The sequence below is a fragment of the Trachurus japonicus genome, chromosome 12 (genome assembly GCF_045865225.1).
Source record: "Trachurus japonicus isolate A0001 chromosome 12, Traja_1.0".
Taxonomy (NCBI): Eukaryota; Metazoa; Chordata; class Actinopteri; order Carangiformes; family Carangidae; genus Trachurus; species Trachurus japonicus.
The window spans coordinates 24688138-24701718 of record NC_140918.1 but is presented as its reverse complement, the minus strand read 5'-3'; the positions used below and the strand labels follow the sequence as shown (position 1 = coordinate 24701718).

General features: G+C 41.9%; 1 protein-coding gene and 1 long non-coding RNA gene across 3 annotated transcripts; both read left to right on the top strand.

The window, feature by feature from the left end:
* The first annotated feature begins 4803 nt into the window (after nucleotides 1-4803).
* LOC146977578 (uncharacterized) lies at nucleotides 4804-6213 on the top strand. The gene is made up of 2 exons (XR_015037210.1): nucleotides 4804-4935; nucleotides 5596-6213. It is a non-coding gene; the product is annotated as an uncharacterized LOC146977578 (long non-coding RNA).
* Nucleotides 6214-6870: 657 nt separating this feature from the next.
* On the top strand, nucleotides 6871-13241 carry LOC146977577 (glutamine synthetase-like). Of its 2 annotated transcripts, none has more exons than XM_085793913.1 (7): nucleotides 6871-7032; nucleotides 8336-8510; nucleotides 9705-9866; nucleotides 9948-10094; nucleotides 11572-11699; nucleotides 11794-11993; nucleotides 12579-13241. In XM_085793913.1, exons 1-7 carry the CDS (start codon nucleotides 7015-7017, stop codon nucleotides 12871-12873), a joined length of 1125 nt encoding a protein of 374 aa, XP_085650039.1. In that variant the 5' UTR covers nucleotides 6871-7014; the 3' UTR covers nucleotides 12874-13241. The 2 variants fall into 2 exon arrangements, with proteins under 2 accessions (XP_085650039.1, XP_085650040.1); XM_085793914.1 differs by lacking the exon at nucleotides 6871-7032 and adding an exon at nucleotides 7356-7428.
* Nucleotides 13242-13581: the final 340 nt, after the last annotated feature.

The following is a 13581-nucleotide window of genomic DNA, read 5'->3' as shown; positions in this document are numbered from 1 at the left end:
AAAAAACATTCTCAAATTTTTCTGGCTAAACTGTCAGCACGGCCACAAATTAAACTCTAGACACATGATTTTCTCCAGTTTTGTAGCCACACTTGTCTTCTGGCTAAAATTCTGGTCAAAAATGCAAAGAGACTTAGATAACAATTTAAAATATTTTCTAAATGCAGCCAGGGAGCTCTCTGCTCTCATTCAGCCCAATGCATTTTTTTCACAGCAGCAGGAGAATGAGCTCAACTTTGTAACTTGCTGTTAAGTGCTTTTTAATTTGTTTTAATTCACCAAAAAATAGTCACAGCTCACAAAAAAGTCCTCTTCTTACTTGGTGTGGCTAATTTCTGCACTTTCCTTACTCTTTTTTTAAAGCAGAAGCCAGTGATCCTCTTATTAAAGGTTTTCTTTGCCCCTCACATAATGTCTTTGTCTGTAGCCTAGTGGTTAGTTTGCTTGGCTGAAGACCTGAAGGTTGCTGGTTCAAATCTTGCCTCAACAACAATTATTGTGAATTATTTTCCCAGTCGTCCTCTGTTGACTTCTGATAACTTGCTTCATGTTGAAACTGCTGCTCTCAGCCTGAAATTCACAGAAATTTTCATTGTAAGTCATTCAAGCTTGACTCTCAAGCTTTCTTGGTGTTGACACAGTGTGTTTCCAACAGGTGCAGCTTTGGGCTTGTTAACTTCAGAGTGAGACAGAGTGCAGCTCATCAACAGACAACAGTCTTTGCAGCAGTGTGTACACTGTGGCCTAGAGGCAAAGTCAAAGTCTTCTGACCATGAGATTGTGGGTTCGATTCCTACCTTGGTCAACCATTTGTATGGTGATCACTGCTTGCACTATTTTCACAAAAAAGTCCTCTACTTACTTGTTGTGGCTCATTTCTACTCTTTTTTTTTTTTTTTTTAAAGTATATTTTTTGGCTTTTCATGCCTTTATTTGATAGAACAGTTGAGAGTGTGACAGGAAATGGGAGGCAGAGATGGGGGGAATGACATGCAGGATAGGGCCGTCCGACGCGGGACTCGAACCGGGGCCGCCTGCAGCGAGGACTATAGCCTCAACACATGGGGCGGGTGCTCTACCAACTGAGCTAAACTCCGCCCCTCTTTTTTTTTTTTAAAGGGATAGTTCACCCTAGAATGATATTTCGCTCATTATCTACTCACCCTCATGTTGACTAAGGGCTGGAAGAATTCTCAGAGTCCACCGTCCCTTCTCTGAGTTACAGGGGGTCTCGGCATAGCAGTGCATGTCCATATAACGGTTGCAAAGGGACACCAGAGCTCTTCGTAAAAAAACACACACAAAAAAACATCCAAATACCTCCATGATGCTCGTATGTAATGTCCGTCTTGTGCTGAAGCCCCAAATTGCGTAATTGTCCCGAAAAAAATTAAATAAGTCCACATTCCAAGCTTGTTTGTAGCATTAGCTCCTATTGTTGTTGTCCGGTCTTCCGCTGCCAGCGCGCATGCGCAAGGTTCGCGCTGATACTGAGACCGACTGAGACTCGAGTCGGTCTCAGTGCGAACCTTGCGCATGCGCGCTGGCAGTGTGTTTTTTTACGAAGAGCTCTGGTGTCCCTTTGCAACCGTTGCATTGAAATGCACTGCTACGCCAAGACCCCCTGTAACTCAGAGAAGGGACGGTGGACTCTGAAAATTCTTCCAGCCCTTAGTCAACATGAGGGTGAGTAGATAATGAGCGAAATATCATTCTAGGGTGAACTATCCCTTTAAGCATCATTGAAAAATCTCACATTCATCAAAGTCTCAACCTCTCTTCTTCACGACTCCACTGTAGTGTAGTTGGTAAGGTGGCTGCTTGCCAACTTCAAGGTCACTAGTTCGAATCCAAGGGGAGCACTCTTGTTATGTTATATTGAATTCTGCTCCCCTCCCCCACCCTCAATTGGTTACAGGTGTTCGTTAAGAGACTCATTCATTCCTAGTGCCACAGTTTGCAGCACATCATCACATTACAATCAATGACAACATGCTTATGTGTGTGCTCTCTGTGGCGAAGTGGCAGAGTAAAGGTTTATTGATCATGAGGTCATGGGTTCGAATCCTGCCTCATTCATGTTGTACTTTCTGCTAGAGACTTCATTCAAATTCTTATCTGTAGACAAACTTCTAATGGCTCATTTATACTCTTTTCTTTCTTTTTTTAAGCATCATTGAAAAATCTCACATTCATCAAAGTCTCAGCCTCTCTTCAGAAGTCAGTGAGCCTCTAATACAGGGATTTCTTTTACTCTTCTCTCATTGAATGTAACTATGGTGAAGTGGTTAGATAAGTGGGCTGATGTACTGAAGGTTGTGGGTTCAATTCCTTCCTTGGACATGTTTCTTGTATGCCATTCCGCATGTCTTTGTCAATTTTTTCTGCTAATTCAGCCTGGTTCAGCAATGGCTTTCAGCATTCACACCATTTCCATTTTTGGAAATGCTTTTTCTAGTATTATTTTTCATCTTCCGGACAATTTTCGGTTCGCTACTAGTTTATATATAAAAACGTGCGGTTCGATCGGGATCGGTGTGCTATTACTTTTCTCAACAGTTTACAAATTTTTCGCGACGTAAGTCGCGAAAAACTGCACAAAATTTTTGCATTGAAATCAATGGGACGGGCGAAAAAGACCAGTCATTGGAGTTTAACAAACGTCTACTGCTCAGGCATACTTTCACCTAGAGACTTCATTTAAACTTTAAACAGTAGACACAAGTCTTGTGTATTGTCTTATTACTCCACGTTTTGATAGGTCATATAGTTTTTGATCAATCCCTGATCAATGGCCATGATCAATTTTGGAGAAATTATGAGATTATAATGGGTGTGTATTGCACGGAATGTTCGTGTCAGAGTGCGTGACATCATCGGTTAGAGTGGGAGAGAAGCCAGAAAAACTCCAGATTTTTTCTCTTTCCACACTCGGCCTGGCCACAATTTACACTCTACACACATAATTTTTTCAGAATTTGTAAGACAAACTTGTTATCTCTCATATCATGAGCTCAAAATATCAGAGAGACTTACAGAATTTACAGAATCAGCCTCTGAGTGCGGCCACGTCTGTCTCTGCTCCTCATTGACTCCAATACAAATATTTTCTGAGAGAAACAGAACGGATTGATGTTTTAAAACTGCCAGCGTCTCCAAAATATTTACTGCAGAAACACCAAATCGTACCAAATTTTTCAGGAAGTCCTTAGAGCAACGTTGATCTGTGTTTTGTTCTGATAGGAGTTACCGTTTTGTCACAGTAAGCCTAAATGTGAGACCGGTGCAGAGGCAGAAAATGGCTCTTTTTCTCCACGTTTCTGTCTGTCTCAGCCTGCGGGGGCCCCTATCGCCGTGGTAACCTCTTTGATCCTCAGGCCAGAGCTCGTTAACTTCATAAACAATCCACCTGGCGCTCGTTTAAATGTTTATAAACACAGACACAGCTAAATCAGACTGACACAGGATGCAGCTACTAACTAACTATGTGTCAAGTCAGTCACACACACACACACAGACTCTAGAGCCAGCTTCATGTGATTACAGTCACACACACACACACACACACACACACACACACAGACTCTAGAGCCAGCTTCATGTGATTACAGTCACACACACACACATCAAAACACACAGGTAACATACAAATGCGCGCGGAAACGCGCACTCCTCTCCCACACTCTAACACACACAGGTAACTTCATGTGATTATACACACACACACACACACACACACACACACACACACACACACACACACACACACAGGTAACCTAATGTGGTTACAGCTCCTCCATATCAGTGCTTATAGAAAGATGATCATGTGTCTGTCTGATCAGCTCTGTCTTGACCTTAAGATCGTGGGTTTGATTCCCATGTTGACAGAGATGGCAAAACCGGCAGTAGCCCCGTGGCCCATTCATTTTCCCCAGAGGAAGTTTTCTAGTTATTCTTATTCTTGATGAATTTCTGCAACATACAAGGTAATTAACAAGCACAAAACTAATTGTAACTGTTAAAACTATTTAATTTTAAATAAATGTTTTCTGGGTACCATACCCAGAAAACTTATGTTGTTCTGTCATTATCCTCTTTGACTGATGAGGAGTCAGGCTGGACAGCGGTTATAGGCTACATCATATCCACTATGCACATTTTCGGGATTAATAAGTATGAATTAGGAGCCCACGCAGATGGGAGCTGCCTGATCAGGCAGAGAATGAGTAGTCACATCCTTGTTGGGAGGATGAGTGGTGGACTAATGAAGCGGTCACGCCTCAGGACACAGTGCGCGCTCTCGCTTGGTGGCTCCCTGCGCGGCTCCGCTTTGGTCAAATGCCTCGTTCGTTCATCATTTCGGGAAAAAGGTGATGACGACACCCTGCCCCTAGCAACCGCTGCGTGCGTCTCTACGGCAACATCATCTGATGTCCCCCCCTCTCCGCCGTTGTCACTGTGAGTCTCATCTGTTGTCAGTGAGACAGAGGAGGAAAACAACCAGCGCTTCACTCGGCTGGACTGAAGTGATGAAGCTGGAGGAGGATGCTGATGCTGTGTTGCCATGGGTGGAGTGCGGGTGAACACCGCAGCAGCAGCAGCAGCAGCAGCAGCAGCAGCAGCAGCGGCTCGTGTCTTGAGACTTGAGAACCTAAAGTTGGAGTGGACAACTTGGGCACGAGGGCGCTATCTATCTTCCTCCTCGTCATCATCATCATCATCAACAAGTAGCTTTCTCTCGAGCTGCAGAGCGCTGTGGTGCTGCCCCCTCTCATCTGGACCGGTAGTAGCCCCCTCCTCATGAATGGATCCCGCCGTGCTCATCTTCCTGCTCTACATGATGATCGCGCACGAGCTGGTCTGCGGCTGGATGCAGTACCGGAGACAGAGCGCCAAGCCACGCAAACTGGCTGCTGGTCCTCTGCTGCGCTCAAGGTGTGTGTGTCTGCGTGCGTGCGCATGAATGCATGTGTGTCCGTTTTTGGCTGTGATTCAGATGTGGTTTTAATCAGGGTTAGAGCATCTGCATCATGTTTCCTTTACGGAGGCTCTAATATGCTGTAGCCTACCATGTCACTGAAAGGATGATCTAATCAGAGAAATTGATATTGATCAATAAACTGATTAGGTTCAGTTCAGAGCTTTATCTCCTTGGAGGGGAAATTTAATTTGCAGTGACACAACTACAACAATACATAAATAAATAATGACATAGAACAACGTCTTAGTGTACAGCACAACCAAATAAGAACAATCCTAAATCCTAAACGGAGTAAAAATAGAAGTATCAGAAGTGAAACCTGTCGTCAATTTAAAAGGCCAACATTTGAACGTTTGAGGTTGGTGTCACTACTTTGTTCATAAAGCAAAGCAAATACTAACAAAGAAATGAGTCTCAACATTAAAAAAGCAAACAATAATAACCCCTATTATAATTAAAAACGTAATGTCAAAATAGCCTGAACCTAATTTATCTAATAGTACCGCAACATTGTATAACTATTATATTTCTAATGAACTTGAAGTCATGTGATGTGTGGTAGAATACCCACAGGTCTCAGTGTCTTTTCTAAATCACCAATGCTTCCCCCTCAGCTCGCGGGTGTGCCAGGGAGCCTGGAGGACCAGCAGCAGGTCGCTCAGAAGCGACAGAGGAGGGAGGGACCTGAGGAAGAGCGGACGCATCGTGAGGAAAGCCTAACGAAGAGTGGAGATGGACACATGATGTGGACACTTGTTGACTAACTTCTGAGTGCAAACTCTGATCCAGTTCACCTCACTGTTCATTTCTATTGCAAATTTGGGCATTTGAACCACTTAATACTGTGTGATATGATGAACCGTTTTACGTTTGATGGCCCAACACCAAAAATGCAGCATTTTTACCCCAAAATATGAAGCCTAATCAGTGTCAGAGCCTCTTCTCATCTGTTTACTTTTGAGCTGAACCTCTATGACGTGTTATTTCAAGTACTGTATTTTGTTTTCTTTTTTTGTAGCTATCTATACAGCTTAAAACCAGCAGCATCAACAGTTCCCTTGACCTGTGTTTGAAGTGACTGATGGGTAAATGTGAACTATCCGTAGCATCTCGGGTGTTTTTCTTGGTCTAAGGTGCACCATGTTTCCCTGCTCGCAGTCCAACAGTTTCTCCTGCTGTGTCCTCTATGTGCAATAGTCTGTTTGTTCTGGTCATTTGTCTTTGGAATGTTGATCAGGAAGAAACACGAAAGAAAAGAATGTCGCACAACATGTTTGCGGCCTCCCGTAAAACACTTTACGGGAAGATACGCATGATATCATTGGTAAGAATGTGAGTGAACTGAGTGTTTTGACGACATCACATGCGTCTCATCTTTTCACTTGAACATGATTGTGTGTGATGCTATGTAGTACCTCCTGTTTGATGTCCAGCTGGGTGTACCCATCTTCTTTTTCTTCACTTGTACAACACATACTTGCTGAACAAACAGAATAAAAAACAATAAATTCACTAGAAAATTAAAACTATGACCCCCCTGTGGAGATGTAGAGGGAAGGCCATGGTCGCCAAAGTGAGTGGAGTTCATTGTTTGGACGACCTGTGTCAGTCTCTCCAGTGATTTTTGTAAAATTTCAGCCTGGTTGAAGGTGGAGGACCGGTTGGCCTTACCATATCTACAGAGCTACAGTGTTTTAGCACTGTTGTCTGATTAAAACAAACATTTGTATTATTCCTCCCAAAGCTGTCATCCTTTTACACCAGCACTTTGTTGTTGTTGGGGGCCTCGGTGTCTCCTTTAAGCAGCTAATCTGGCTTTGTGCACACACACACACTGTCCCTTGTGACCGGTTCTGTGTCTGTATTAGGCTAGTTTTCAATCATCAATTTTTTTTGCCCTCCTGGCTGTTCTCAGGACAGCTAGCTTACCTGATGGAAACTGAGCACCTGAGCAGCAGCTTCTCATCTCTAATTGTGTTCACTGAACTGCAAGACTCTCCGCTCAGCAAACAGCAGTCTGTCACTATCAGCAGATGTCCTCTCTGGTACAGGTGGCTCTAGTCTTCATTACTGTTTCTCATGGGAGTTTCTGTTCACCTCAGCTGTATTTGTGCAGTAGTTTGTCTGACTTTAGATAGAAATTAATTTAGACCAAGTAGAAAGGTGGAAAGGTTTCCAACACTGTCACCGAGTTGTTTTGATATTGGGTCAGAGGTGTGGAGGATTGAATTTAGTTTCCTGAAAACATTTTGTTGCATGCAACAGAAACAAGTCAAGCGAAGATAAACACACCTACTTCCCTGAATGTCAAAACATGAAAAGGACACGTGGGACCGTGTCATCAGCTTGGTAATGTACAGACGACTTAAATACCACAAACAGGTTTTGACGCGTCACACACAGAGTCTTGTTGATCCTCAGCTGCGACTGAAGTCACCAGCAACACAGTAAGTCCACATGTTTGTGTTTTTCACTTTGGTTACTGTTGAAATATTTATTCTAATTGGAGTTTGTAAAAAAAAAAAATCAACTTTATTTGGGGTTTTGTTTTGAAAAGTTCAGTTTTTGTACGTTTTTAAGATGTGTGTCAGTGGACTTTGATTTGACAGTTTCAAGTGTCGCTCAGACTAGTTCCTCAGTTAAATTTAAGGGAAGGAGGACGAAAACAAAAATGTATTTTTCGTATACATTGTGACTAACCCTTCCTTTTTTTGTATAATATGGTGAATAAAATATGGGTCAATTGGAATAATATCGACAGATTTTTAATTAAATTATAATGTAAATAAAGTAGGCTAATGTGTAATTTATGAGAGGATGGAAAAGTTCAAGACTTATAAATTCAACATCAAAAAGCATTTGGTCACGTCAGAAGCAAAAGCAAAATATTCGGCACACTGAAGATACAATCTTATTTCAATATACACTATGCTTTCAAATGAAAACTCTCACTCAGGTGTTGTTTTGTTTTGTCTTTCTCAGAGTTTGCTTGTGTCACTGAAAACTTCCAGCTACGCAAACAATTTTCATTTTCAGCCCTCCAGGTGTCTGACCTGACCAAACACAGAGTCAGCTGAGGTGCTCCACAGACAAGCAAAGTAAGTGAATCACTAAAGCTAAAGCAGCTTTGAAGAAGAGTTGGATTTATTGTCACCAATATTTCACCTCCAGGTTCAGTATTTTCATGCAGGATGAGGTTCAACAAGGAGGAAAAGAAGGAAAGAATGCCTGATGAACATTCTGTATTTGTGTAATGAAACCAGTGTTGAATACAGATGAATGCACTGTAAAACTTAAGACACTAGAGGTGAAACCTTAATGTAATGAAAACATGGCCTCTCCATCTGTTTGAAGGCGAACATGGCATCAGTGTCTGTCAGCTCTCAGCTCAACAAGGCCGTGCGGCAGCAGTACATGAGCCTGCCGCAGGGGGACAAGTGCCAGGTCACCTACATCTGGATCGACGGAACAGGAGAGGGGCTTCGCAACAAGACCCGAACCCTGGACAAAGAACCTGAAAGCATAGAAGGTAAATGCCCTCTTTTTAACTATGTGTCTATTTCTATTCATTCTGATGATGATATGATATTATCCTGATGCACACGAGTAACATATGAACTGAAACTAAACCTGAAACGTTATGATTTATGAATGTCTGGGCGGGGAACATTTGAAGACAAGTCAGTGGGTATTACTTTTCCCTGAAAGATACTGTATAGTTTTAATGTGGAGTAGTTTAAAAAACACTGATTTATATTCAAGAGATGCAAATTAAAGAAAAGCTGTGAAGTAGTGTTGGTTTACTACTATCTGCTGTCAGGGGGAAACACACCTTCATTGTACACAACATGTGTGTGAGAGTATCCTGTTGCAACCTGAAGCTAGAGAACAAATATTTATGACTGCTCAGTACATCAACCCAGCTTAGAAACAGTTAACAACTGAACATGACTGAGCTGTAAAATTGTCCATACGGACTGTATTGGACCTTTTGTTCTCCATGATAGTTGTACTTTGATTCTCTTCTCAGTATTTTGAACTGAGGAGATTGATATTTTGATAAAACAGAACAGATTTTGAGTTATCTTGGCGTGTCAAGACGACCTAAAACTCATACTCCTGCCTGGTTTTGCTCTCTTTGTTAAACCTTGGAAGTAAAAACGTTTCTAACCGAAACTGAAACCGAAACTGTATGTATGAAAATAAGAGAATGTAGCCTAATTATATTTAATAATGATAATTAGTTATTATCGTCACTTGGGGCAGGACCCTGCTGGAAAAGATTGTCAGGGTCATCTCAATGGGGTTCTCAGGTATCAGGTTAAATAAAGGTTAAGTAAAAATGAATTGATTTTAAAAAACAATGTATGTATTCAAATAACAAATATCATAGCTGTTTCATTGTAAGACTGAAGTCAGAGCAGTCCTATACATTTAGCAGAACATCATTTTAATGTGTGTGAGTTTGAAACATTGGAAAATATCTGATAATTATTAATTTAAACATTTTTTCTTTAATTTCTTTCATATCACAAAGTGATAATGGTAAATCAAAGTAAATCAATACGGGAGCAAATATTTACACATTTACTATTTATGGTGGATGGTAGCTGTATAAAACACCATCAGAACAAACAGGTTACTCCCGGTCATGAAGCCTTATACTGCTATACGCCGGTGGCCATTTGATAATAATAATGTTTATCATTCCTGATCTTGTCAGATATTCCCGAGTGGAACTTCGATGGCTCCAGCACGTACCAAGCCGAGGGCTCCAACAGTGACATGTACCTCATCCCGGTCTGCATGTTCAGAGATCCATTCACCCTCGACCCCAACAAACTGGTCCTCTGTGAAGTCCTCAAATACAACCGCTTACCTGCAGGTATACTTTCCAGCTTCTTTTGATCATGTTTAACTGGTCCTCTCCATAAGCCCAGGATGAACACTTGTCTTTGCTGTGTAGAGAGTAACCATCGAGCTAGCTGCAACCAGGTGATGGAGGAGATCAAGGAGCACTGCATGTGGTTTGGTATGGAGCAGGAGTACACGCTCCTCGCAACAGATGGACATCCCTTTAGTTGGCCTAAACATGGATACCCAGGACCCCAGGGTGAGTGAACTGCCCATCTTTTTTTATTTTATTTCATTTCATATTTCATTTAATTTGTTCATTCCAATCCTGGGTCAAGTGAGTCAAAGTTACAGGGGGAAACAAATAATTACAGACTGTCTTTTCCGCCTGCCATGAAACATATCCCCCCCCTGTGGTGGACTGGTGAAGTCTGACCACCAGTCATTTATTCTGTGTATTACTCAGACCATTTTAAGTAAATCTGTACGTGTTATTCAACGCATTAGGCCTATTTACTACACTGGATTGAGGAAACTTGCTCATATTCACCAAGGTTACTTAAAATGGTCTGAGTAATACACAGAATAAATGACTGGTGGTCAGACTTCACCAGTCCACCACAGGGGGGGGACACGTTTCATGACAGGCAGAAAAGACAGTCTGAAATTATTTGTTTCCCCCTGTAACTTTGGCTGTGGAAGAGGAAACTTGCTCATATTAAGGTTACTTATTATGGTCTGAGTTATACACTGAATAAATGATTTGATGGTCAGAACCCTGTATCTTTGAATGGAAAAGAGGAAACAAATCAGGTTGATCCAATTGAGGCCAGCAAATAATTACAGCGATCTTGATTTTGAAAAGGAGAGTTTATTTTATTCAACAAATAGTGCATCATAGCGCATTATATGTCAAGTTATAGTAACACAAATATGTGCTTGCCTCGGTTTTTCAGTACATTCTCATTTCAGTGTAGTGCGTTAAATAACACGTACAGATTAAAGCAGAAGTAAGTGATATATTTGTGTTAATATAAGTCTTAAATAGTTGTATCTTCCGACAGCAATCACTTCTATAGAGTGTTTGGTCTGAAACACGGGTCTGTCAGTCCCTCTGCTCTGCTCTGAGCCCAGGAGAAAACATTTATCGTATCCTACAGTTTTTATCCAATGAGGAGAGAGAACGGCATGCAGGGCTGTGTGTGCAGCCAAGGGACGCCGTGAATGTGGTGACGTAGCGACGAGGACTGTTATGGTGCGTTCAAGGAAACTCGTATTTTTCTGACCGTGAAGTGGTACCAGTTCGATCTGGTACGAGTTCACCGGTCAGAAGTTACGAGTGGCCGTTATAGTGACTTTCACCGGTAAAACAGGTCGGAAAAACACGAGTGGGTTGCCTGAAACGCTACAAAGTCGTAAGTTGTGACTTGAAACTGTAATTTACGATTTCAAAAGCCTGCATGGAACGCAGCATTAGCGAAAACGACCGGACCACTTACTTCTGCTTTAAATCAAACCACTTTACAAAACCTCGTTGATAAAACTAGAACACTAAGACGATGAATCAAACTGCAAATGTGCGTAGTTTCCTTTATTTAGATGAAATATTTTTGTACAGATAGTTATGGCTCCCCTGGACCTATTTATTACATATTTCAGTTTTTTTTATTGCTATTACTGCTGTATTTGCGATAGTGCTACTTTAACACGTGTCCCATCTTGTCCCCCACTTTAAGGCCCTTACTACTGTGGTGTGGGGGCAAACAATGCTTATGGACGGGACATTGTGGAGTGTCACTACAAGGCCTGCCTCTATGCTGGGGTCAAAATCTGTGGCACCAATGCTGAAGTTATGCCATCTCAGGTAAGTGCACTTATAATAGCATGTTGATTGATTGATTGATTGATTGTCCATCTTTGTCTGACACTGTTTCCCCCTCTTGTTTCCCTGACATCAGTGGGAGTTCCAGGTGGGGCCCTGTGAGGGTATTAAGATGGGCGACCACCTGTGGGTCGCACGCTTTCTGCTGCACCGTGTGTGTGAAGATTATGGGGTTGTTGCGACGCTGGACCCCAAACCAATGATGGGCAACTGGAACGGTGCTGGCTGCCACACAAACGTCAGCACCAAGGAGATGAGGGAAGAGGGCGGCCTGCAGTGAGTTCACACTCCCTGTTTAACTTTGTTCAGACAGTAACTTTCCAAGTCGTTTATCCTCCAAAAAATATTTCTATCTTCATCTTTAGCTATTTGAGTTTTCCATAAGACCAAGAAAGTCTAATGCACTGGTATAAAGTGTCTTGTGGTTGCTAAAAGATTCACTATAATTCACTGCTGGTTGAAATGTTTCAAAAACATTTTGATTTAGTCCAAATTCTATTTGTTCACACTATCTGTATTTGCAATAACAAAAATAACATGGCATGCACCAGGATAAAACATTTATACACTGGCAAACAGGAATTACTGCATTTTAAGCAGACAGATTTACTCACAAGAGAAATGTGTGGCAGCACAGAGCAACCACTTGTTGTTTTTGGTTAGTTTACATACTAAATTATGCAAACACACATTAGGTTTGTCATATCATTCTAATTTATTTTCCCACACTAGGAGACGAATAGCTCTATTAAACTTGTAGCCTACCCTATAAAGTTGTAAACTTGAATGATTTTAGTTTTTACAGAAGGTGACAGCAGCAGCTCTGTGACTCAACAGTCTGTCTTTCATCTTCTCTGACAGATACATCGAGCAGGCCATCGAGAAACTGAGCAAAAAGCACAAGGAGCACATCCGTATGTACGACCCTCATGAAGGCAAGGACAACACCAGACGTCTCACGGGTCACCATGAGACCTCCAACATCGACGACTTCTCTGCTGGAGTGGCTAACCGAGGCGCCAGCATCCGTATCCCCCGCCAGGTGGGTCAGGAGAAGAGAGGCTACTTCGAGGACCGGCGCCCTGCAGCAAACTGTGACCCCTACCTCGTGACAAAAGCTATTGCACGCACCTGCCTGCTGGATTCAGATGAGTAGGAGGAAGATGCAGGATGCAGTTCTGCCATTAGAGCAATATTTAATAATATAGCTACATATGTGAGTTCACCTCAGATGGACACCTGCAAAACAAGAGATTAAGACGTGAAGACATAGCTGTTGTGGTAGTCTAAGTTCATGTTGTTTAGAGCTCCATGTGCAGACAGCTAGTTTTCCAGCACTGTAACTGTCGTTAGAAAAGTGGCATTGAATGTTTTGCACCGCAGCTTGGTCAGAAGTGGCAATATCTATATATCATGTCTAGCCTATATAACCTACATCCTACTCAAGTTGCACTAAAGTATGAATGGCTGTTTCCACAAAATATGTGTTACAGGTGTGAGCTTAAAATAAAGACAATGGTGCTACTAATGTCTCTTTTCTGTTTTTCCCCCTCCACAACATCAGGGCATAGGTGTAGTCAGGGGTGGAAAGAGTACCAAAAAAATCTACTCAAGTAAAAGTACAGTTACCTTGATGAAATTTTACTCAAGTAAAAGTAAAAGTACTGGTGTAAAAATCTACTCAAGTAAAAGTAAAAAGTAGTTCATTTAAAATTTACTCAGAGTAAAAGTTACTTAGTTACTTTTTTTTTTTTTTTTTGGGGGGGGGGGGGGCTATAATGGCCAGAGATTGGCCTCACATTCTCCGTGCATGTCTCTGTGTTTCAAATTTGTCCCTTCTCCATCGATACACTGGTCTCCATCA

Excerpts from the sequence above, each read along its gene's own strand:
- LOC146977577 (XM_085793913.1), top strand. Across the intron at positions 8,511-9,704 it reads AGAACCTGAAAGCATAGAAG|ATATTCCCGAGTGGAACTTC; the intron begins GTAAATGCCCTC and ends TGATCTTGTCAG. Across the intron at positions 11,994-12,578 it reads AGGGAAGAGGGCGGCCTGCA|ATACATCGAGCAGGCCATCG; the intron begins GTGAGTTCACAC and ends CTTCTCTGACAG.